Source organism: Sodiomyces alcalophilus (assembly GCF_042370955.1).
Source record: "Sodiomyces alcalophilus JCM 7366 unplaced genomic scaffold ACRALscaffold_3, whole genome shotgun sequence".
Lineage (NCBI taxonomy): Eukaryota > Fungi > Ascomycota > Sordariomycetes > Glomerellales > Plectosphaerellaceae > Sodiomyces > Sodiomyces alcalophilus.
This window is the reverse complement of record NW_027263534.1, coordinates 5438148-5465664: the sequence shown is the minus strand read 5'-3', so window position 1 is coordinate 5465664 and position 27517 is coordinate 5438148. Positions and strand designations below refer to the sequence as shown.

The following is a 27517-nucleotide window of genomic DNA, read 5'->3' as shown; positions in this document are numbered from 1 at the left end:
TATAACGAGTTAGGCTATTATATAAGGGACCGGACGTACTAGAAGCTTACCCTCTTATATATATAGGATAGTATCTATAAGTAGACTAAGGAGATTATTAAAGTATACGCCGAGTATTAGAGCCGTTAAGGCAAAGTACGCGAGGATTCCCTAATCGCTACTTAACTACCTTAATAAGCCCTCCCCTTTATATAGGTAAGTCTTAATATCTAGTATCTTAACGGGTATTACTTAGTAGAAGCTTAATATATATTTACGGGATAGGTTAAAGCCCGTCTATTATAGAAGAATATATCACGAGCCGTCGTGATATTCTTATAGGAAGACGTTATCTGCCGGTATAGGCTATACTGGTATATTATCGTGGATATAAGTCCTAAGAATAAGGGTAGCGTGATTAAGCTAAATCGGGTATACCTAATAAAGCGTAAAGTTATCTCTGCCTACTACCCCCGCACTAATAGTCTAAACGAGGTAGGATATAAGCCTATCGCCTATACGCTAGCTATTTAGTAGAAGATTTACCGCGGTATATTATATAAGATCCTGCTTATAATCCTTTTCGTGGACCGCACGACTATCTAAGTATCTACCGGAAGAACCCCCTTTTATCTCCTTTATAGCTATAAGGCTATTACGTCTATTAAAATAACCCACCTTACTTAGAGAGTGCTTAACTAGGGCCGCGTTAAGACCCCCGAAGAAGAGATATTACTACGCCTAAGGGCCTTCGCCTAGTTAGAAGCCGACTAAAGCCGACCGGAGGACTATTACTAATATAGTTAATAAGTAACGGTAGTAGAAGATAAACTCTATTAACCGTTTAAGAGTTAGGACCCTATGTAAGTAAAGACTCCGAGTTAGTAACCTTATCCTTATACACGATACTAAGCTAGCTATTAATATAAGCCGCGATAAGAAGCTAGACTACTATTAGAATAGCCTATTTCGTATTATATCGTCTAATTAGGATAATAAGACCTTTAGGCTATCGACTTTATTAGGGGAAGAGCTCTAGGGCGTTACTTTTACCGCTAACCGCCTTAAGAAATTTATCCAGGATAAAGACGGATACTAGGAGCCGGAGGACTAGATAATACTAGAAAAGGACTACGCTAAAGAATTAATAATTACGTACCCTGCCCGCGGTGTCCTTATCGATAAAGAGCTAGTTAAAGCACCTCTCCTCCTAGGTAAATCCACTAATAAAGATACTAGGGCTAAGGATAATAAGCGTTAAGATAACGCAGGTTCCCCTAATTAGACCGTTAACGTATTTCTATAACGGTTAGCGAGACTTCGGGACTTATTAGGCGAGTATTATAAGAGGTTAGAAGTAAAGCTCCGGAAAGCGATATAGTCGGGAAGAGTCGAAGTCTATATCCCTAGAGATCCTGACTTTAACCTAAGTAAGTATAAGGACTATACTAGGACCTTATACTTTATCCCCTATTATTACTTTCTACTTAGTTAACCTAATCGTGGTAATACTATACTTAATAGGAGTCTTATATATAGTATTAAGGCTAAGGATATATAAGGAACCGCTATCTACTTATCGTCAAAAACTAACTATTACCCCCTAAAATAAAAACACTATTTTAGGACTCCTTAACTGGCTTTTTTTCCTATTTCTTCCCTATTTACTCTTTATTACCCTAATTACCCTATTCCACGCCCTTCCACTTATTATTTTATTTATTAGTTCCTTTTATTTATATTTTACTATTACTATTTTCCGTTTATACGCACTAACTAAGTAAACACCATAAAGATATATCTACTAAATATATTTATTATTTATCTACCTTTCCTTTACCTGTTTACGCCGCGCACTAAAATAAAATATCCTAATTATACTAAGGTTACCCTGATTATAGTAATCACTACCCGAATCATCTATCTATATCTTACTCCGGCTTACTCTTATAATCGCTATTACTAGGGCCATATACTTCCGACTAATACCGCTAAACCTAAGCCCTAAAGATAAAGGGGATATAATACTACTCTACCGTCTCTTCTTAATCCCTCTTTATCGGGTTATTCTAAATAGTGTGATAGAACTTCTTAAGGTCGTCCTTATATTTATACGCTAACACAGGGACCTATGCTATTATATAGTCCTATGGTTTAAGACCCCTTCCTCTATAAACGTCGCGTATCTACTAAGTATTTTCATAGTATAAAGTAATAGTGCTTACTACGAAGACGCCGTATCGAGGCGATAGCCGTGGATATATCTTATCGTTATATACGGACTATAGCAGCACTAATAAGTCTTTAGTATATAGATTAGAGTAACTAATACCTATATAGTTACTATCCGGCTGTAAGACCTCCTGATTAGACTAATAGAACTGCTTCCGAAGCCCGTTATTATAGTACGTGTAAGCTATCTTATAAAAATAGCAGTTAGTATAGTCCGGAAATCGATTATTATATTAAAACGATATATACTCGAAGAAAGGATAAGTGATCTTATTATAAACCCGATTACTTATAGCCGACCACCGTTCCTTATAGTATTAGCATGGCACCTTATTAATAACCCCGAACCCTTAGATAATTAGGGCTCTAACCGTATAAGCCCGGGTCACCGTCTTTAAAATATACTCCTTTTATAGACTAGTAAGGTCCTTAGCCACGAATATACGGCGATAAAATAAAGACGAACTATTACTAGACCTTACCTTCTTAAATAGCTCCTGTTCCACGTCTCTATTAGTAAGATTTAGTAGGCTATCCTATACCCGGCCTATAATAATAGCCTTAGAGTCACCTTAGATAACCTGGCCTATAAAATCTAACTCGATATACGATATACCACCTTTACTAGCCACTTTATACTAAATAAAGTACGAGTTTGCCTATATCTATAATATTAGCTTACCCTAATTAGGCTAACACGATAAGAAGCGTAAAGAGAACTTATTACTATGCCTTAGACCGTTATAAAAACATTATACTTATTAACCGTACCCGCGATAAGTCGTGTCTTAGACTAAAAACACGGTATAGGATAGACTAACTCCTAATAAGCCATGGCTTTCTTACGCTTATAAGAGCTAAGGTTATTAAGCCCCGTGATTAGAGCTTTAGCGGATATATCGATAATCTTATTATTATTATTAATAAGAAGTTTATAGGAAAACACGATATCGAGTTATAAGATAAGGTAAAGACATAGAGCCTAAAAGATACGCCTCTGGCCGGCAGCCCTCCGCCTTATATCCCTCGGAGACGAATAACGTAGCCTAGCGATTTATAGTTTTAGTGACTTAAAGAGGCGTAGTTAAATAAACAGCCTATTTTAAGTTACTAAAAAGATTAGGCTTTAAGCGTGATTCACGATTACCTTCCTTATATCGCTTTATTATATAGTTACGATTATAGGTATAATAGAAAAGGTACTATCTAATCTTTTTATCTAATTAGATCGGTTACACGGTAAGCCGACTTCCGTATTTAGGTCCCGTGCCTAATTCACTAAGTTGCCTTTATCCGAAAACTATAAATAGTATTAGGATTGCCCTTTCTTTAATAATCACGACCCTATTTAACTAGTAGCCATAATAGAAACTCTAGTTAAAGCCAGTCTTATAAGGGAGGCACTGCCTAGAAATATTAGACGTCGATAGAGGATATATATCCCCTATTACTAGCTCTAGTTAACCCGTTTTCCCTCTTTTCCTCTCTTTTCCTATATCGTTAAGTTCGTTTTTCTAACTTACCCCCGCCTATATATTTCTTTATTACCTATTACCCCGCTGCCCTTATATATTTTTCCTGTATTCCCCGCCTATATATTACTATGATTAGGCTAATAGAGATATTAAGAATATCTATATCCCTTACTAACTACTAGGAGCCGGCTCCCGCCGGTCCTATCCTTACCGCTAATACTATCCCCGCTACCCGTATTATTATCGATAAGACTATACGCCCCCGCTATATTAACGACCCTAATAATAGTCGATAGGTATTCCCTATATAAGGACTGCTATATTATCTATTTAATATCCCTGATAACGCCGCCCCCTTTATAGGTTTCCCCTAATAACCTAAAGATAATATACGCGCGGTCTAACGTTTTCTTAAGAATACTACGGATAGTAAGCTTAACGCTACCACGGTTAATATAATACTGCCTTATATTCCTATAATAAGCACGTTCGCCGAGAGACCACGAGACGCTTACCTGGTAGTATAGTCGTCCTTTAGAATATACTATAACCTAATAAATAAAAGATAGCTAGAAAGAGGCAGTTTAGAGGATATAATACGTGCTATATTTAAGCGTAAATAAGGGGATACCCGTCCTATAGTATAGATTAGTGTTATGCCTTACTAGGAGTTAAATAGCCGTATAGCGGTCTACTTATCTTAGCCGCTTAAGGAAATTAACCGTATTAAGAGGAGTCGCTTTATCCCTATTATTTATTACCTAAAGAATCACTTTATTAGTCTGATTATAGATTAAGAGATATAGTGTATATATAGGTATAATAGTATTTAGAATACTAGTAATACTAAGGACCGCCTTTTACGGTTATTTAAGTACGCTATAGGTTAGCTGCGTAGTATTAATACACCTAATAAGGCCGTCTTTAGCCTTACCCGCCGTTTCTATATTATCCCCGGTCCTTACTAGATAGATAATTACTTATATAGCCTCTTTATTATTAAGTGGATATAAGCTATTATCTAAGAGGGCTACTTATTCCCTTAAAGCTCTAAGATTTACCGGTTCGTATAAGGATATTACTATAGGAATAATAGCGTAGCTTATACTTATTATATTAAGGAAGAATAGCTATCTTATATTAGAGTAATCCTCGGTTTCGGTTATTAGAAGATACTAGCGGTCCTAGTGGTTTCTTAGTCCCCTTAGCCACCTCCTCCTAAGAGAATAGGTTTTACCCCTATTAATAAACCTATTATTAAATCTAAGCCTGCTACCTATAGTTCCTCTAATCAGGCTAAGAAGAAGGCTTAGGCCTTAGTTACGAGTGCTCCTACGTTATAGGAGCCTAAGAAAGATACTAGTATCCCGGTACGCCCTAAGACACCTAAGGCTGTCTCTAAGAAGCCCTTAGTACCGGTCACGCCTAAGAAGGTTATTAAAGTCACGAAGAGTCCTAAGAAGACTCCTAAGTCCTCTAAATCTTCTATATTTACTGGTATTAACCTGAATAGCTATAAGATTATTTAGATATCGCTAAAGAAGGTCTCCGTGTAGCCTAGGAAGATTAATATCCAGGGTAAATGGATTAAGGATATAGAGGAGTATAATAAGGGCGTTAAGATATCTTATAGTTATCTATTCTAAAGACTATATACTCCTCGCCCTATAGACTCTTATATTAGTCTAATTAGACCTAGCTTATTCTCTTAAGATAATTAGGTTTATTTATATAATAGTGTTTACTAGGCGATACTTCAAGATACCGCCGTTAATAGTTCTTTATATATACCGCTATTACGCGTAATTCCCTAGGAAGGATAGTTACGGTATAACGCTAGGATTAAGTAGGACAAGGATATAGTTATAGCCACTATAAAGCGAGTATATACCGAGAAGGAGGATTATATAATTAGCAGATAGACTCTTTATAAGCGTAAGTAAGTCTTTAGAATAGTTTTACTAGACTATACTTAGCTTAATTAGGGTAACCTAATTATATTTAGAGTTATTATAGCCACGAGAATATAAGTAAGATAACTAGGGCCGATTATAGAGGGGTGGATCGAAGACCTAGTGCTATATTATTAGGATATTATATAACGTTATAGGATACGCGTATCTTTTTTATTTATCTTATATATTATATATACATAGCGACGCCACCTAGACACAAAGGATGCTCGATATCCTATATAATTATTATCCTTTTAATCCTAAGTTTTGCTATGTTTATTATATTCACTTTATTTAAGCTACGTTGCCCTGATCAGAGCAGCGCGCACCTCCCGGAACCTTTTCTAAAGGTCTCCTTGTTATATCTATTGTTTTGGTTTTATGCACTTCGTGGTCTTAAGCACTCCTGTTGTCGAAGACTTATCCGAGATCACACTGCCTAAGCCGTTCTGGATAGTGACGGCTTCGCCTTTCTTTGGTATCGTATCTAAACGCTCTAGACTTAAAGACTTAGACTTAAACCAAAGACTTAAAAGCTTAAAACAGAATAAAGGAAACCGTGACCGTATCTCTAATTAATAACGTATTAACAGGCCGTTTATTTAGGTAGGCCGGAACTACCCTTATACGCAGGATAGATAAAATCCCCTACGCCGATTATATCCGCCTCCGAGCACTAATTAAAGAAAGGCGAAGCCGTTACTATACAGAACGGCTCCGCTAGGGCTAAAATAAATAACTGACCTATAGGCTAGCCGAAGGGAGGGTTAGGCTCGTCACGGGTCCGTATTTAGAGCTAAAGGGTCCCGAGGAGTCGGTCGCCGGGCCTTTAGAAGGGTCGGCAGTGGTCCGATTAAGGGAACGAATAGCTATAAATAGGTAGGCGGGCCTACGGTCGGCTCTTCTAGATCGTCTAGAAAACCAAAAAGGGAAGGATAATATAAATTATAATTATAATAGGTGATAGGTGACGATTATAAAAGATCGGACGAAAAGCTAGCTAGATATAGTGGGTCTATTCCGAAGAATAGCCGTATACAAGACCAGATCTCTAGGACCGCGTACGTGGTCACGTGATATCTATAACGTCCAGACCCGGAACACGGGTCTGCCCCTCTACACTAATCGAACCCGAAACTAGGAGACTAACGCTAATAGGGATTTCGTGATAGGCTAGATTAATTAAGTCCGGCCCGATATAACTATACACTAACCTCGCGATAACTGAGAATCTTAGGGGTATAGGATAAAGGGATATATCTATATAAACTATAAGTCTTAGGATAAGAGCTTAAAGGCTAAGGGCGCCCGCGTAGCGAAGGTTTAGGCTAGGGATAGTAATATCGCTATAAGCTCGGATAGTTCGGATAATAAGGAGTCGGACAAAGAATAGCCTTAATATAAAAACGGGCGTTAAAGCTAATAGCCGCCCTAAGGTAGGAGTAGGAGGCGTTTAAATATCTAGCTAGTAGCGACTTAGCCCTAATATTAACGCGAGTAAATACAAAATATATATATACTCTTATAGATACGAGTTATAACTACTACGCTACTATAAATAAACGTTTTACCTAAAGACTCTAGTTACCGTTAATCGATAAAAGAAAACTACTATTAAAAGTACTCTTAGATACGTCTAAGCCGGGTATTAGCGCCGGGATCGCCGCGTTTAAGCTACAGATTAGCGGCTATATATAACGAGTCTTTGCCTATATAGTAAAAAGACTAGATTAGAATATATTCCTAGGGAAGTCATAGCTAGAATATAATAACGTTATGTATTACGGGATAAATCGTAGGTTATACTACGGAGTCGCCGATATTAACCTATAACTAGTAGGGAGGAAGCATTAGCGGATATATAAGCTATCCGCGAGGTAAGGCTAGTCTTAGGATTAGTATTTATAGCCACGATATAACGGATAAGAAGGGGGTTAAAGGGAAAAGAAAGAGACGAGTTTAACGTCTTAATCTGTGCTGTTAGTATATAAGATATCGATAAGGCCCTTTATAAAAAGGAACTAGTGGACCCTCGGGACTATATCCCTACGAGTATACTATAAGAGTTCGGCGACCTTTTTACGCCTAATAAGGCTCACGACTTACCCCTTTAGTAACTAGGCGTTAACCACGAAATCACCCTAAAATAAGGTTCTAATAGACTTAAGCCGACCCTACTATAAGGGCCCCTCTACGGTATATTAAGGGAAGAGTTATTAGTACTCCGGAAAATACTTAATACCCTAACAGATAAGGCATTTATATAAGCTAGTAGCTTAGAGGCTACCGCGCCGGTCTTATTCCTAAAAAAGCTAGGGGGCGGGCTACGCTTTTATTACGACTATAAAGCTCTAAACGCGATTACCTAATAGGATAGCTACCCCCTCCTTTTAATTACTAAGACCCTATATAACCTAGCTAGCGCTAAGTAGTTTATAAAGCTTAATATAGTCGCCGCTTTTTATAAGATCTTTATAGCCCCCGGGTATAAAAGTAAAACAGTCTTTAGAACGCGCTTCGGTCTTTTTAAATAGCTAGTTTACCCCTTCGGACTAAGCGGCGCACCCGCTACCTTTTAACGCTATATTAATTAGACCTTATAGGAGTTCCTTAACGACTTTATCACGGCCTATATTAATAACGTCTTAATTTACTTAAGCGGATCTTATAAGGACTATAAGGCGAAGGTCTAACTAATACTATATAGGCTTATAGATACCAGCCTAAACCTAGACCCGGCTAAGTACGAGTTTAGTATAATAATAATAAAATACCTAGGCCTTATTGTTATAGTAGATAAAGGAGTGTTTTATAACCCCGAGAAGTTAAAGGCTATCCGCGACTAAAAGGCTCCTACCTCTATAAAGGGAGTATAAAGCTTCTTAGGATTTATAAACAATTACCGGATGTTTATTTATAACTTTATAGATATCACGGTCTCTTTCTCGGCACTAATAAAAAAGGACCGACTCTTTAGGTAGGGTGCCGAAGAAGACGCCGCCTTTAAAGAGCTAAACAACTTTTCTAGATAAAACCCGTCCTATAATTATAAAACCCAGACTATAATACTATATTAGAAACCGACTACTTGGGTTACGCGTTGGGTGGTATCTTTTCCTAGGTGGATAAGCTAGGACGTCGCTACGTAGTCGTATATTACTCGCGTAAGCTTACCCTAGCGGAGTATAACTACCCTATTTACGATAAGGAGATACTAGGAATTATAAGCTATATACTCTCTTAAAAGGCAGAACTAACTAGGTACGAGTAATTCACGATACTATCAGGCTATAAGGCTCTTAAGTATTTTATAACTAAATAATCCTTTATTAAAAGGTAAAGCCGCTAGGCCGGCGAACTAGCCTAGTTTAACTTTATACTAGAGTACCGGCGAGGTACTAAGAACTTTATAGCGGATATACTCTCCTATCCCGAATATAACGCCCTAAAGTATAGTGCGAATAACTAGGAATAGGGGCGGGTAATTTAATTAATACCTAACTCCGTAATCCCGAAAATAGTCCCTAAGCCAATAATATAGATAATATCCGTTAAGCGTGTATTCGAAGTAAATAAAGACCTTTAACGACTTTAGGATAAAACTATATCGACCGACCCCTAGTACTAAAGGGTCCTTACCGCGATTACTATAAGAGCTTATAGCTTTAACCTATTCCTTAGACTATAACTATAGATCGCGGAATATTCTCTTAACCCTATGGAAAATATAACCTTCCGGGATTATCTTTAGGTTCTAAGCTCCGGAGGAGACTCGCCGCTAAAAGGACGCTTAGTATAAGCGATCTACGACTCTACTATTAGCGGCTACCCGGGCAGGGAGAACACGATTATGATAATAGCCTAATAGTTTTTCTGGCCCGGTATAAATAAGGATATACATAAGTTTATCCGTAACTATAATCCGTGTAATAAGAGTAATTATTAGCGGAATATAAAGCGCGGACTACTAAAACCACTACCTATACTAGAGCTAATCCGGAGTTACCTCGCGATAGACTTCATAACGGACCTGCTACCTACTAGTAAGGATAGGGCGAGGTTCTTATAGGTAATCATGGACCGGCTAATAAAGTTAATAACGTTAAAAATAAGAAAAATAATTAAAGCAGAGGCTTATATAGAATACTTCCTAAACTATTATTTTAGTTTTTATAGTATACCCCTCTTAATTATTAATAACTAAGGCTTAAACTAGACCGGGAGGTTTTAGCGATACTTTTATAAACTCGTAAGGATTAAGTAGCGACTTAGTATAGTTTATTACTCTTAAATAAATAAAGGGCCCGAAAACTAAATTAAGATATCTAGGCTTACCTTTATACCCTTATATACTATTCCTAGGATAACTAGAATCGCTTATTACCCGCCGCGTAATTATCGCTTAATACCAGGAAAAGCTTAACGACCTAGCTAAGCCCTTTTTTCTTAGAATACGGGTTCTATATTAACCCTATTTAAATCTATAATCTATTACCCGTATACCCGAAGGAAGCCGCTATTTACGATTTACTACGTCGTTTATAAGTGGCTATACAGTTTATATAGGCAGCTATAGCCTTAAATTAACTATAGGATGAGGAAACCGCGATTAAGCGGCGACTCTTAGCGGAGCGCTTTAAAGTAAGAGACCTCGCCTACCTATTTATAATAAACTACTCCACGCCTAAGCCATTAAAAAAGCTAAGCTACCTATGCTAAAAGTATAGGGCAATAATAGTAATTAACTCCTGTATTATTAAGTGAGATATACCCTTGAGTATATATCCTTGCTTTTATATCGATATCCTAAAACGAGCTAGCTACGACTCTATTCCTAGCTAAATCGTAACTAACCCCTAGCCTAAACCGATCCGGGATACCCTTTATAATAATATAGAGTAGGAGGTAGAAAGTATCTTATATATATAGAATAAGCGGCGAGGTTATAGTATATAATATAAGGTATTAGTATACTAGGCAAGATACGTAGAACCTACTTAGAAACCGCTAAACGCTATAAAGGATATTATAGTGTTAAACGTTTTTAAAATAGAATATAGCCCCGCCGATAGGAATAACGGGCCTTTATAATACTATACTACGAGGAATACACGAAGATAAGGAGACCCGGATATAAGGGGAGGATAATATCTAATCGTAAATCAATTAAAGGGGGGGAATTTATTAGCCCCCTTACAGGTTCCTAAAAAGGCAGATAATACCTCTATAAAGGACTTTAGTTAGCGGTATTATTACCTAAACCGCTCTTATTACTATTACTGCTATTACTAGTAATAGGATTACTACCTCCTTGAAAGGCGGCGAGAATACCCTTTAGGAGGCGCGTTATCACGGCGTCCTGGCCTTAGACCTCTTAGCAGAGGGCCTTTACTTTACGGCAGAGACCCTTACTATTATTAACGGGGGCGGAGGCGGAGGCGGCGTTAATAGTAATAGCGGCGGTAGCGGGAGGCTCCTCCGACAATAAGGTATAATAGTCGCCGCGAGCTAATTTAAAGACCTCGCGGAGCTAGACTAGAGTTAACGGTAACCTTAAAAAAGGTTCGGGAATACTTATATTATCGTCGTCCAGATTATCGCGTATAGCGCGACCCGCGGTAATTATAGGATAGACGAACTTAGCGGCGCTGGGAGGGAGCTAAGGAAGTTAATTATAGCTGCTTACCTTATAGATTATAAGGAACTTACTAGGCGGTAGGCGTAGGATCCTATAGCGTATTTATAGCACTTATGCCTTTTATAGGCGGCGCCGGGCCTAGACTAGTTATAATATATTTAGTTAAATTTTATCTTAATACCTATAATACGATACGCGTATAGGCGGTAAAAGTCGTTACGGTAATAACCGGGGGGGTGGCTTAGACCGCGCTACCACTTATTAAGCGTAGTAGGCTATCGGAGCGTTAGTAAGGCCCTTATAGCGAAATATAGACTCTAGTTATATACCTCTTCCTTACCTAGACGTTTACCGGAGTTTGCTATCTTAGTAAAGGCCTTATCGGCCACTTCCTTAATAGAGGGGGAGGGGGGGGGGGGAGGCGGAGGCGGCGATATAGCTAATAGCGGGGTATAGATATCTAAATACACTCACTCTATTAGCTATAACCTAACCGGATTAGCGCGAGGACTTATAATAAGACTTATAATAATAGATTAAATAGTTAAATGGACGTTATTTATTAAATTAATAAAATAGCTATAAGTATAAAGTAACTACGCTATAAGTTGGCGAAGAATAATATAGCTCTTAGTATAGAATAAATAATAGAGCTTACTACTAAAAATAGTATTATAGGCTTATAAAGGAAGAATTAACTATAAATACAAAACCGGGTAAAGCTATACTTATATTATAATATTAAACTATAGAATATAATAAAAGCCTATAAAGATATTTATTATAATAGTTTACGAGTAAAGAAGAAGAAGTAACTGGGCGTTTTTAATATAAAGGGTAAGCACTTAGCGTAACATAGAATACTAGCGACTTAGACGCGAAGTCGTTATAAACGCCGCGTAACTCGAATATATCCGATATAAAGGAGGATACACGCCTCTCTCGCGACGCGTTTAGGCAAAAACGGATTCGGCGCTTAGTTATTATAGCCCTGGAGGGCGGGAGGAGGGGGATAATATCACGGGTTAACCCCTCGAAAGTATAATTCCAGTATAAGGCCAGAACCCCCAATTAGTATATAGATCTAATACTCGGACCTCTCGCTGCCCTTACCGCGGATTCGTATAAACCTAGTAAATCCTGCACCTCTCTATAGACCTTTTCCTTTCCTTTCCTTAATTCTAGCTAATATAATTATTCGGCCTTACTTAGTATAATTAACCTATAACTAGCCGCTTATATAAACCGTATATTATACTATATATAACGCCGTCTATAAATAATATAAAAAGCTTAGATATAGGTCTAGGGTATATTAAATTCTAAAGATTAGATTACTAGCTTAGGATAGAATTAATTACTAAGGGTCTATCTTAGTAAATAATAAATAAAAGGATAATAGTAACTAAGATAAAGGAGTATAGAGCTTATATATTAGTGGCTTCGTAATACGAATAGTATTAATATAGCGGCCGTATAGTGTCTTCGCGGCGGCCGTGTATATAGAACGAATTTATTACTCCTATAAGGGGGAAGAGGTTTTTATCTAAAGAGGTTTTCCCCCCTTCTAAATCTAAAAGGGACTATTACCTAGGAAGGCTAGCCTAGCATTAGCTAAGCAGTAACAGAGTAAGAATAAATAAATAAATAAATAAATATATCTATAAGATATTTATCGTGATATAATCTATCTATATAGGATATCTATAGCCAAGATTATAGCGTGTATAGACACCTATATAGGCTCGCGTAACCTTCCTAATTAGGCTAGAGACGCTTAATAGTACACAGGCTGCTTATATATAATGGTACTTAGACAACTTATATCTATCAGGAACGGAATAACTAGTTCCGTTCCTGTTTCGGCCAGCTTATACAACAGGTAACGTCTATTCCTAGCCTAACAGATGACGATAGAGGGCCCACAGTCCTTACATAACCTCGGTTACAGAACCCTGATATAATGGCTCGTGCTGTCTGATATGCTCCTTACCTACCTAGGCAAAGTCGAGGTATCATCCCATCGCTTCTTCACCATACCATACCCACATTCAGAACCTACACCTTCTGACAAACACGCGCACTTCACGGACCCTACTCACTCTTTCCGGGAGCAATTACAGAATCAACAACCAACCATGAGGTGCGTCTCAAAGACTCCAGGGTGCCTATGTCCACTGATGCCTTTTGAGCTTTGCGTTTCGTAATATGACCCGGGTCGCGTGGTGCCTGCTAATACAAAGGCCAGTCTCATTAATGCTAGGAACAAGGTGCCGGAGCACCAGAGATTCTATCAAGCCGCCTACAAAAATCATCAACGCTTATGGAAGATTGTGCGTCGCCCAGTTCATCGCATTCTACGGTGGTTCAGAGAATTACAATCTTCTACGCCCAGTTGGTGCTAATCCCAGCCTGCAGAACCCGAGGTCGAAGTACTACATGGCACCCTACCTTGTTCTTGTCTGGGGGGGTTTTGCTGGTAACTTCAATATCTTCATTTCCCATAATTGACTTACCGCTCACCTGTTTTCCAGGTACCATCTACATGGCTGCTCGAAAAGTCACCGGCCACAATACCTGGTTCGGGGGGAACTAGTCCATTTGGAACTATGTGCAGGGACGAGGGTGTTTTCTAATTCATAAACCTAGGATTCAGTATACAATCCGTCAACACACATTTTTAAGGACAGCCCTTCACACCATGTCAGACCATGTACCTTATTTACCCCAAACACAGAAGAGTCATATATGAACATATCCAAGACCAATACCTGTGTTATGGGCTTTGTGGCACATATAGGCCGAACATGAGATGAGAGTTGGGGCTTGTCATGGCCTGTCAACGTCTTGAAACTAGTTTCTCCTTAGTAACCCTCGGCTCCGGGAGCCCTGGTATCTTTCTTCAAATTAACAAGTAACTCGCGAAACCGCTCTTTGCCAGAACCAGCTGCACCACCCTTGTTTCCCTTGCCACTGACATCGACGAGCTTGGCAATTCTCTCCCAGCTCGTGCCACCAGATGCAGTGTCCTCACGGCTAGCAAGGAATTGGTCCACGTCCTTCCGTGTCTGTACGACAGACTTTTCCTTCTTTGTGTTGTAATTGTCATAGAAGCCATCGATGTGTTGTTGGGCTTCTTTGATCGTCTCATGCCGCTGAGAAGCGAAAAGCTCGGCCCGCTTGCGAATTTGTGCGTCGCGACACTTGCGCCATTCCTTGCTCACCTCTGGCTCTTCTTCTACGGCAGTTTGACTCCCGGAATTGAATTCGACGCTGGACTCGGTATTATTTCCCTCGAAGCCAACTGCCTGAAGACATCCAGGTTAGTTAGACTAGAAACGAAACTCGAAAAGGCAGACACTAGTCTTACGTCTTGCTCCCTAGTAAGATTGGGAATGTCTGATGCAGAAGTCGATTTCTGCAGGTCCTCATTGTCACCAGCAAGGATATCATCAGCAACATCGTATGTAGCATGGCCGCTGGGGCCAGAAAAGCGTTCAGCATCATTGCCTAAAAGCGCCTTCTCGCGGGCGATGAAGTCTTCTGTAGAAGGCCTTCGGCCAACAGGCGTGATGTCGGTTTGGGCTAGATTGTGTTTGCACAAGTTACACCAGGGTACCAATAGTAATAGCGGTAAAATAATAGCCTACCGACGGAGTCAAATTCTTCGAGAGACGGAAACCTGTCTGCCATTGTCACAGTTCTACGCACAGGTTGTTCTCGATATGAACTGCTGTGTGAAAATACCGATTTCGAGGCAAAGTCTTCCGGAGAATCAAGTATAGATACTTTATAGAACGAGTTGCTGGGGGTGGACCGTTTCTTACGTAGCTATACGTAGAGCTGGCAGACCAAGCAGATGCGCGCGAATTTGGATGTTGCTCGTGGAGTCCGTGAAAAGAGCGGATGGACGGTGGCTATGAGCTCACCCTCCTGAATCCGGCTCTGCTACAAGCCGTGCAATAGAACAAAGGAATCGGGCGGATTAACGAAGGGCCCGAGTATGGAGCCTAGACGACAGTAGCAGGACTTGGTGGGTATAATTAACTGTTGCCTAATAGTTTAGATAAGTGTTATCGTTTGCTGACAGTTTATATTTGTAATCGTTTATTTTTGCTGATGTTTGTTATTATAAGCGTTTAGATCGTTCCTAAGCGTTTAGATGTTATTTGTTATTTGTGTTTATTAAACGTTAAGGGGCTAATGTAACTGTTAATAAATAATTTGTCGTAGAATAAACGTCACTATAATATAAATATTTATAAGAACCTCGATATAGCCTCTAGCGAAGCGTTTAGGAGTAACTTATTAATGTCACGATAGTTATAATAAGATATAACGCTTAGGGATTACTAATATATCTTATCCTAAAACGTTTTATAATATAATAAACGATTAGGGACAACCCAAATATCGTGATCCAGTCTGTCTATGGCTCCTGTTAAGTCTAGTCTTATTATCTCTAGCTATATAGTTTATCGTTATCGGTTCCCCTAAGTGAACGGTTGTCCAGATTACCCCTTTTTCTCTAGTTATTATACGATTTTTTAGATAGCGTTGCATTATCCCTAGACCGTTCTAATAGCGTCCGTATATATACTAGTTAACTCCGACCTCCTCGCCTCCCTACGGGACGACTTATCCTAGGATATAAAGAACGAAGACCGATGGTAGTAGTAGTATATATAGCCACGGGATAGTGAAACTATCTTAAGTATACCTATACCGGTTGATATAAGCCTATATATATAGTATCTTAATGACTATATATAGTATATATATACTGATTCCGTATATATATAGGACCGCGCTAAAGTCCTTTAAGGAGGCATAACTAAGGGTAGTAGGAAGCGGAAGGCTATATACGGGCCTATTAGGGATATTCTATTTAAGGGAATCGGATAGGGCTTAGAGGCGTTAAGGAATGCGTTAAGAACCCGGAACCGGTCCTAAGGTTAACCCTAGGGATATTTAAGATCGAGTTATATTTTAGGATTATTAAGTTAGCCTAAGACCCTATAGTCTTAGAGCCTTAGGTTATTATATATCGATCCTAGGGAGGATAGTTACTAGTCCTTAAGTAGGGTGTTTCCCGTTAAGTCCTAAGTTAAAAGGGCTTAACGAATAATCTTATAATTATCCCCCCCCCCTAAGGTTAGCTTTATAACCTATTCTTATTATAGTCTTAACGACTCTCTTTACTCCTTATATAAAACCTATAATATTTTATTCGTTTTAACCGTTTACGGGTATAACGACTATTAAGAGTTCGAAAGACTAGTTATTTTTTAAATCCTACTACTACCCCTAACTAATACCTAAGATACCTCCTAAGTATACCGCCCCTATTCGTACCCGGGATATTTCCCCCGCTACTAAAAAAGCCGAAGCCGGGCTATTAGGCGCCGATTATAAGTAATCCTTTATACCTAAGTTAGTGGATAAAGATAATAACCCTGAATTTAAGATTCGCGGATAAGCTAACTCGGACGCTTATCATCCTATAATAGGACTATTACTCGACTTAGGGACCCCTTAAGTTATCCGAATAGGACCCTAATTCGATATTAAAAGCCTTAAGAGCCGCCCCCCCGGCACTTTATTATCGGCGGAACTCGATTTCCTAATTAAGCACCACGAGGACCGCTAAGCCCGGAAAAAGAAAAAGAAGCGCCTCCTTACCCTTTAATAAGGGAAGGACCCCGATACCTCTAAATATATCCCCTAAGGGGATTCCCGTAAAAGCTAGTATAAGGTCCTATAGAAGCTCCCCGAATAGGATAAGCAGTCCTATAACTAGTTCTAGACGTTTATTTAAGAAATCGAAGAGCGCTTTATACTCGACGAGGTTAAGCTATCTAAAGCAGAGAAGATCTATCTGTAACGAAAGGAAAGTCCGTAGACTTTAGTTAAGGAAAAGATATTATAGAAAAGGCTTGATAGCTTAGCATCGCAGAGTGATCGTAGTATATTCGTTAACTAAGCACTGACTTTAAACCAAGACTTTAACTTAAGGGATTAAACTAATCCCTTAATATACGCATAGAGATAGGTTCGGATCGGTGGTCTGTGCGCGGCTATCGGTCCGACTATATACCGATAGGTCTACGATCATCCCGTTACACTGCCCCCCCCCCCCTAATAAGTCTAGTCCCATAGACTTATATTATCGTGATGCCTTTAATTACGCGTTTATCGCGATTAATTAATTATCTCTATCTAGTTCTATATAAGCCCTTATTAAAAACCCGTAAGAAAAAAGAGTGGCCGCTCCTTTTATTTACCTCTTCGGCGTTCTATCGCCGACTATATACCTTATGATTTATCCGAATATTACTATAGAAACTCCGCGATACTTATTATTATTACTTATAGTTATCTAACCTTTCGCGGATATTATGCCTAGCCTTAGGTAACCGTTTAGCGACGATTATATATTCTTATTACGTAATTTTCCTTATAGTATTTAATTTTCCTCCTATAACTATCTTTTCCTTATTATAATCGCCGATCGTTTAGCGATATTTTTCTATTATCTATTAATTTCGTTATAATTCGTCGATCGCTCGCCGTTACTATATCTGATATTTCCTTATAGGTGGTTATCGCTATAAGCGAGAGGCCGTTTAACGAAACTTAAGGATAGTTTAGCGTTATCGCCGATAAGGCGCTTTATTAGCGCTATATTACTCGTTTAGGTAGCTATATCGAGGTTAAGTGCCTTAATAAATCTACTAGTCGCGTAGGCGCTAGTCGTTACGTTACCTACGCTTATAACCAGTAATAATACACCGCCGTATATTCGACGGTCTTTTAGCGTTTTCTTATTTTTATACCAAATTTTTTTTTAGTTAGATTCCGGAGTTTTTAATAGGCGTAGCTTAGCTACTTTAGAATTATAGTAAGCGTATACTTAAGAAAAATAACGATCTAACGCCGATCCAGCGTTAATATACCTATACCCGTATCACTAATACCTATAAGTGGTTCCGGGTAGTTATTCTACGTAGCGACTATAAACTTCCTATTAAAGCTATAAGTTTCTGTTCCGCTAAGCGTTCAGCGATCCTATACTAATTATTAATAGAATTAGTAGCTCCTCTTGGATAAGGTTACTTCTCTATGCTCGGTTATAATATTAGAATTTATATACCGCCTTAGCCGCGTTATTAATAACGACGCCTTAGTCCTTTTAGACTAGATCCGTCCGCCTCGCGAGGATAATTTACGGGATATTATATCCCTTTAGCGCTACCTTACTAATTTACGTGCTATATATCGCCGCCTATACCCCGATAAGGATAATTAGGAAGGTATCGAGGCCTTCCCGGCCCTACTTAGTCTTACCGCTCTATTAGCGGCTATCGATAAGCCTTATCGCTTACTCCTTAGTCGCCGTTTTACTAGCCGTATAACGACTCCTCGCTATAATTATACGCCCCGTGCTAGTCCCTCTGTTAGCTAGCTTCCTGCCGTTAAGCCGGCGCCGGAGTCTCCTCGCCCTCCTTATCAGTATACTCTTATCTCCTCGCCCGCCGCTAATAATAACGATAAGGAGGAAGCGGTCCTAGGACCCTTCCGTCCCGACTATCGCCGCTATTTATCCGGCGCTACCTTAAGCGTAGAGACTAATTTTTATGGCTTTAATAATTAATTTATCTTTATCCACTAAGCGTTCGCTAGTATTAATCGCCTATAATAACGTTAAACTTTATACTAATAGTTTTTAGGGCTAGTCGGGGTATTAACCCTATTCGTTAAGTTATTATAAGAAAAGGGTTATTATAGCCTATAATTAAGTTTTTATTTTATATCCGACGACCCTTCGGCGCTTTATACTATCTTATAGTCGTCCTACTTTTTATATATATATATTTTATGCTTCTAGTACCTTTTCCGGATCCCTAAAGCGTTCTCTAGGTAGTCCTCTAGTTCCTAGGTATTATACTCTACCGGCTAACCCGCCCACTTTATAAGATAGAACGTTTTCCTTTATTCTTCTTTATAACTAACGATATCCTTTACCTCCTATTTATCTTACTCTTCCTCTAAAAGCGGGAGATCCTTCGCCGATAACTCTATAGCTACTCGGTCTTTCTATGGTTTTAGTAAGGATACCGGGAATATATCGTGTATCCTTATACACTATAAAGGGAGGCGAACCCTATACGCCTACTCGCCGATCCTTTTAGTTACCTATACCCGAATATATTACGGTGCCAGCTTCGATCCTTACCGGAATCGGAAGTTTCTTATAGATAATCTAATAATATCGACTACCTTATATTACTATAGCTAGTAGCGTTTATTATAATACTAGGCCTAGTGCTTTATAGTATACGCCTAGTATTCGCGGACCTTTCGCTAAACTTCCGCTAGCTTCTTAATATATTCTCGAACACCCTATACCCGGGTATCGTCCCTAGGGCGGATATATTCCACTATACGTGGATAGTACCTGTATAACGCTTTGTATAGCGAAATACTAAGCGAGGAATACTCGTTATTATTATAAGCGAACCCCGCTTCTAATAACTAAACAAGCCACTATATTATTATATCGCCGATAATCGTTTATAGGTACTTAATTAGGAACTAATATATTTATTCTATCTAATTATCTGTCTACGGGTAGTATATAGTGGATAGTCGCTAAGCGTTTACCCGCTTACGGTAAAACTCTATCTAAAACTAACTAGTAAATAGCTTATCCCGGTCTATTACTATACCCTTTAGGCTACCGAATCGGTACTCGATTTCCCTATATAGTAGCGCCGCTAGCTAGGGTGCTATTAGGTCCTTCCGCGTAGGAGTAAACAGGGCATACTTTATATACCGGTTAATAATTATTAAAATAGCGTTATATATTTACCCGTCGGCTCCTTTTATAGGCGGTAGACCCGTAATAAAATCTATACTAATCTCCTAGAACGGATATATAGGTAGCGGTAGCGTTTATAGCTATCCGTACGGTTTATATCATGGCACCTATACCCCTTAACACGCCGAATATACGGCGATATAATCGCGAATATCCGCTACTAGGTCCACCTAATAGAACTTTCTTAAAATCAGCTTAAGCGTCTTATTCGCTCCTATATACCCCGCCCTAGGGTTATCGTGGTACTATCGTAGGACCTCCGCCCTTAGGGCGCCCTATATAGATAGTACTAACCGTCCCTTAAATAGTAGTATATCCTTATCTCTAAGAGAGTACCCCGCTCTCTTTCCGGTCCCTTAGCGAATATTCTTAATTAAGGATATATAATCCGGGTTAGTGGTCTATAGCCCTCTAACTAGATCTTCTAGTTCCTTACTAATAGTACGCTAACCTACCGTTTTATTCCTAGCTAGCTCTCGGGCTATAGAATATAGGATATACTAATCCGGTATTATAATAACCCTAGCCTTATTAGCCTTAGGCGTCGGCGATATCTTATCGGTAACCCTTTACTAGGCAGTCGCCTTATACCCTATATCTTATATTCGGGAGCGGGTAATAGTAGCGATGATAACACGCCGGGTACCGTTAATAGGACGCAGGGGTTATAGCCCTTTTCCGTCCTTATCTCTTAAGCTAGGCAGGGCCCCCTCCTATAGGGTCTATACCCGCTTACGTTTACTAGGCCTATATTCGGGTAGCGTTACCTAAGCGGCTTAAACGTATACGATCTTTACCGCGTTATTTATTAGGGTAAGGTGGATACTCGCGATCCGTTAATAAACGCCTATTAGGAGGTCGCTAACTAGTTATAACCTTTATAATAGGGTAGGAAGTATATTATCGTATAGCGTCTTATCTATTATATAATCCGGCCGTCTTAATAGGCCGTCTACTAGGTTCGTTTTACCCGGGCGGTATTAAACCTCGAAGTCGAATAACGATAATCGGTATACCTATCTAGTAAGCCTTCCGTGAAGGTCCTATACCGGCGCGTTTAGCACGCCTTTAAGCGCCTAATAGTCCGTTAGTATAGTAAACGCCTGCCCTATACCTTTAAGATAGTAACGCTAATACTTAAGGCTTTCTATTATAGCTAATAGCTCCTACTATCCTATACCCTATTATTACTCTATCTCGGAAAGCTTCTACGAGAAGTAGGCGACCGGTCGCTATCTAGTCTCGTACTTCTAACTCAGGATCCCGGAAATAGCCTTATTCAAGGTATCCGTCTCGACCCTTATATCCAGTACTAGATTCTAGTGCTATAGAATAATCGCCGACCCGAAGGCGACTTTTAGTAGCTTAAACGCCCGCTTAGCGTTATCCAGGAACTTAAAAGGTCCCTTCTTCTTACCCGCTTAACTGCCCTTTAGTAGCGTAGTTAACGGCGTTATAACCCGGGAGTACCCCTCGATAAACCTTCTATAGAAGTTAGTAAAACTAAGGAAGACTTAGATATCCCGGAACGACTTAGGCGCCGGCTACTCGGCGACTACTTATACATATTCCGGGTTTATTGTAATACCTTCACGGGTTACTATAAACCCTAAGGAGTCTACCCGGTTATAGTAAAATTCGTACTCCGATAGCTTCGCGTATAGCTAGGCCCTATAAAGCCGATCTAAGACCTTCTTTAAGTTCTTAGTATACTATTCCCTTAATATAGAATATATAAGGATATCGTCTAGGTAAGCGATATAATATATATCTAGTAGACCGGCGAGTGCTTAGTAAATATATACCTAAAAGGTAGCCGGAGTATTTATTAGCCCGAATAGTATAACCGTATACTTATAGTGGCCGTATCGCGTTCTAAACGCCGTCTTTTAACGGTCCTCCTTCTTAATCCGGATCCTATAATAGGTATCTCGGATATCCACCTTAAAAAAGTACTTTACCCTAGTAAGCCTATCTAATAGGTCGTCGACTAAGGGCAGAGGGTACCTATTCTTAATCGTTATAGCGTTTAACCCTCGATAATCGATATAGAGTTATAAGCTACTATCCTTCTTAGGTATAAATAGTATTAGTAAGCCTATAGGGCTTATTAACCGTTAGATACGACCGCTTATTATCCCTTTAGCGATATACTTTTTTAGCTCCTCTAGCTAGGCTGAAGATAAGGGATATAACGGCCCGAATAGCGGTTCCTTCCCGTCTTATAAGTTAATCGTATATTCGGCGTCCTTTAGTAAAGGCGGCTCCTTTACGGCCTGCTCTAAAAACACGTCCTAATAGTTAGCGATTTCCGGCGGTAGTTCGACGATTAGTCCGTATATTACCTTATTATTATCTATAAACAGAATAGTTATATCCGGCGTTCCTGGTACGATAATAGTAGCGGTAGCGATATATATAACGTACGCCTTCGCCCGCTTTTCGATAACTTCGCGAGCCTATAGCTCGGGGTCTATAATTAAGATTAGCCTATAAACGAATATTCGGCGAGCCGTATTAATTATAATACCTTCCTAACCTATACTATTATTTAAAAGCAGTAATTATCCGGTACCCTTAGGTCGATCCGTATATAGGAAGACCCTTTTTAATAGGCGTGGCCGCCCCTCTACGTCTAGTAGATAGAAAGCTAAGCCTTACGCTCCGCGAACCCTTACTAGGCTGCTATCAAAGCCTTTAATCTCCGGAGTCTTGACCTCTAAGAGCGGTTTTAACCCTAGGCGCTTTATTAACGCCGGGCTAATAATATCTACCTACGTATAGGTATCTAAGTCTACGCTAAACTTAATCTCCTTCCCGTAACGGATTACTATCGCTATAAATCTTACTACCTCGCTAACTATAATAGCCGGCCGGTTATTAGGCGTAGGTCCGGCCCCCTTATTACCTATACCGACTCGTTTCCCGATAAATAGAGTTCTTTAACCCGAATATCGTTATTAAGGTCGTTACATATAGTATATATAGGGACTCTCTAGGGAGACCTCACATTTCAATAGAGAGACCTCACACGTGACATCTTTATGGGGCCATAACAAAGCCGCTAAGCTCCCTAAGTATCCTATATAATTTATATATACAGCTTAAGTAGATTCCTGTACCTGATATTAATATCTCTATTTTTAGGGATATTTTTTGGGTTATTCCCGCCATGCCCGCCCGCAGGCCGGAGGGGCATATATATACACGTATAAAGTAGTTACGACTTTATATCTAGGTAGGTAGTACCATTATTCCTGTGCCCCCTTCCTTCCCTGTACTAGATGCCTTAAGGGCCCTTTTTAGGCGGCTTTTGCCTTGAACTGTCACCGACTTTAGGGAATATCGAGTAGTGGTGCAAGACCAGTATATACAACGTGCAGTCAAGGGTGTACATCAAAATAAGCACAGTACTTAGGCAGCTCGGCGGCTTTATCATGGCCCCATAAAAATGTCACGTGTAAGGTCTCTTTATGGAAATGTGAGGTCTCCTTAGAGAGTCCCTATATATATTACTAACACGGGTATAAGCCTTCGCCGCCCTATTATCGGTTATCCGTTATTCCTTATTACTATAGTAGTCCTTAGAACGGTAACCCTTCTTACTATAGTTATAGCATTTGCCTGTAAAGGTACGCGTGCTAGGCTATGCTTATGAGGGCTCCGGGCCCGGGGCCTTTTAACCCGTTAAGGGCGCCCCCTTCGAGTCTGCCTTACCTGGCTCGGAGGGCGTATACCGACCTATCGCCGGAGTGCTTACCCGGCTTAAGCGATTATCTAAACGCTAGAAGTTCGATAAGGTCCTTTTATAACCGGTATCCGATCGCTTACTACTCGCCTTCTTAATAGGGCTCGTATCCTAGAATAGCTGCGCCTCTTAAGCTAGCGTTACGGCCTTGTCTAATTTAGTTCTCCGCTCCTGTATCTTATCCTTAATATATAGGGGTAGTCGACTAAAATAGTTATAGGCACGCTCTTCGCTTCCGCTTATCTCCTGGCCTATTAGCCGGTGCAGGTTATCCTATTATTCGAATAGCTTTATTAGCGTTATATCGCCGGTTATTCGTAGCTTACGAAGTTCCTTATAGTAATAGTACCGTTATATATCCCGGGATACATACTCTCGCTGAATAAACGCCGTAAAGTCGTTTTAATTCGGGTTAGCGATCTTCTAGGCATAGTGCCTCTAGGACGTCTAGAAGGCGTATTCGAGCTTTATTAAAGCCTATTCGATCTACTATAGTATTAGGGTATTAGGTCTAGACTAATTCCTAGCCTTAATCGCTACTAACTAATTATCGATTTCTATAACCATAAATAACTCTCTAATTAGCTTATAATTATATACCGGCGGTTTTTTATAGTCACGCCGGGGCGCTAGTTATTTAGCGAGCTTCTTTATAATACCTCGATTAATCTTATTTTATTACTAGAGATATTACGAAAATATCGTAATTAACGCCTTTTATATTAACGTTAAGGGGCCGGCGATAGATCGCTGATCGAACTACGAACCACTATCTTTAGGACCGAGCATAACCGGCGTATCCGTGGACCCCTTATTTTTATCCGGTCCCTGCTCGGGTACTATCGTTATTAATTTCGGTATAACGGGCGCCTGCTCGGCGTCCTTATTAGCTCCCCCCGGGGGGACGCTTATTCCTCGAGTCCTTCCCGGTAGTATCTTCGGCCTGACTACCTTAAAGGTATAGAAGTTAAAGAATTATAATAAAAGGAAAGTCCGTAGACTTTAGTTAAGGAAAAGATATTATAGAAAGGCTTAATAGCTTAGTATCGCAGAGTGATCGCAGTATATTCGTTAACTAAGCGCTAACTTTAAACTAAGACTTTAACTTAAGGGATTAAACTAATCCCTTAACGTACGTATAGAGATAGGTTCGGATCGGTGGTCCGTGCGCGGCCATCGGTCCGACTATATACCGATGGGTCTGCGATTATCTCGTTATACTATCTTACCTTTACCCTACTACTAAAGATTATGAAATCCCGATAGCGTGCCTATTATAGGTGTATTTATAGGAAGACTAAAGGTGCTACCTAGGAGGACCTTAAGACCTTCCTAAGCGAGTAATTAGTTAATAATAAAACCTATAAGATATCTATACCTAAGAAGCTATTCTTAGACTAGACTATATAGAAACCTAATTAGATCTACGCTAAGTTTATTAATAGGCTAGACTTATTATTTAATATAGTGTCCTTACCCTTCCTTAATAAGTAGCGTATATAGTTAATCTTAATAAAGCTTAATAAGCCGTTATATAACTAGATCGTGGCTGCCGGTATTCTTACTAATAATAAGGCGTTAGGTATCGTAGCCTAATAAGTAGAGATTACTCTTTTATATAAGAATAACAAAGAGATACCCCGGAATAATCGCTTAAGGCAGCCCCGCGGCGAGAAGCGTAGCCGTAATAAGGCCCCTAATAAGGCCTACACTATAACTATTCGACCCTCTATACCTCCTTAAGGTTACGTGGAATTAATTAAAGTAAATAATATAAAAGCCCCCGGGCCTCCTAAAAGGCGCTATTATAATAGCGTTATATACTTTAGCTATAATAAAAAGGGTTATTACCGGAACGAATATCCGAAAAAACTCTTTAAGTTAGGTTAGTTATTAGGATACTCTAATAGTCAGAACCCAAATAATCTACTAGTTAATATAAGGCACCCTATTATTAAATAGGCTTAGGCCTAGGAAGGGCCGCCGTCTTAGCCGTTCTTCGCTAATAAGGGGGCGATTAAGGCGAAGTTAGAGCTATAGTTAAGCGGCAGATAGGGCCGCCGGAGCGCTAAGCTTAATAGAGGCGCCGAGGTTAACCTAATTAACTAACAGGCCCTGCCTCCTAACCACGGTCCCCTAGGACTATTAAAGCGACTTAGATAGGTTATCCCTAGGGTCGACGTATAGTCCCTTAGGTCCTTTAAGACGTATATTAAGGTCACGGATAGTTAGGACCAGACCAGGATATATCCGATTAAGTTCGAGGTATTAGATATAGACCCTAATAGGTCCTAAGTTATCCTTAGTATACCCTAGTTAGTAGAATATAACCCCGTTACCTCTTTCTGGTCCGGCGAATAAATATATTAACTTTAGCGGGAGGACCTTTAAGGCGTCCCGGGTCGAAGAGAGTTAAAGAAGGCGAAGAAGTATATATAGCTTATTATCCGCCTTATAAAGTCCGGTGCCCCCCGTATCGGCCGAGTTATCGGTATAAAGTGGAATGCTACTAAGGAAAAAGAGGACACGTTACCTAATAGTCCTTTAATCCCTATCGTCTAATTAGACCCGTTATAACCTATACCCCTAGTACCCCCTAACCCGACCTAACCGGATAAAGGGATTCTAGAATATCTTAATCCTAGGCCGTATTAAGAGTTACTAGATAAGGACGAGTTAGGGAATATTATCCCCGAGTATTATTAAGAGTTTTTAGACGTTTTCGACGTTATTAAGGCCGGTCGTCTACCCGCCTACTAGTATTAGGACTATATAATCGAGATAAAGGAAGGTAAGTTACCCTTATTCGGTCCTATTTACCCCCTAGCCGCGTAAAAACTAGTTGTCCTTTAAGACTCTATTAAGGAGGCTATAGCTAAAGGGTGGATTTGCCTATTAATAAGCTTTATAGGCGCCCTAATCCTATTTATACTAAAGAAGGGGGGATAGATATATCTATATATAGACTATTAAGGTCTTAATAAGGTTACCCGTAAAGACTATACCCTGCTCCCCCTAATACACGAAATCCTTAACCGCCTTATATCCTCTACGGTTTATACTAAGTTAGATCTTAAGGACGCCTACTATCGCTTAAGAATTCGAGAAGGGGATAAGTGGAAGACGGCTTTTAAAACTAAGTACGGATACTTTAAGTACTTAGTGATACCCTTTAGCCTATATAATACCCCCGCTAGTTTCTAGCGTTATATTAATAAAGCCTTAAAGGGTCTTATCGATACTATCTACGTTATATACCTAAACGATATCCTAATCTATAATAAGGACCTTAGTACCTATCGCGTATATATTAAGGAGATCCTTACACGCCTAAGGGAATAGTCCCTATTCGTAAACCCTTAGAAGTGCGTGTTCGAGACGTAAGAGATCGTGTTCTTAGGCTTTATATATAGCCCTAATAGTGTCTTTATAGACCCTAAGAGGGTTAAGGCTATTAAGGATTAGGAGGAACCCACTTCCGTTAAGAAGATTTAGGTCTTCCTGAGTTTTACCGGTTTTTACTAACGTTTTATTAAAGGCTACTCTAAGGTCGCTGCCCCTTTTACGGACCTATTAAGGTTAAGGGGTAAACCAGGTACGTTCTAGTTA

The 27517-nt window shown here is 39.6% G+C and overlaps 2 protein-coding genes across 2 annotated transcripts; one reads left to right on the top strand and one right to left on the bottom strand.

Annotated features, from left to right (window-relative positions):
- Positions 1-13525: 13525 nt before the first annotated feature.
- On the top strand, positions 13526-13875 carry ACRALDRAFT_2102827 (uncharacterized protein; the record flags this gene model as incomplete). Its single annotated transcript, XM_071023114.1, has 3 exons — positions 13526-13612; positions 13698-13758; positions 13814-13875. Coding segments are annotated over 3 exons (210 nt in total), but the record flags the coding sequence as incomplete, so codon positions are not given.
- Positions 13876-14143: 268 nt separating this feature from the next.
- On the bottom strand, positions 14144-14972 carry ACRALDRAFT_1030416 (uncharacterized protein; the record flags this gene model as incomplete). The annotated part of the gene is made up of 3 exons (XM_071014893.1): positions 14144-14587; positions 14650-14864; positions 14930-14972. 3 exons carry the CDS (start codon positions 14970-14972, stop codon positions 14144-14146), a joined length of 702 nt encoding a protein of 233 aa, XP_070876199.1.
- Between the last annotated feature and the right edge of the window lie 12545 nt (positions 14973-27517).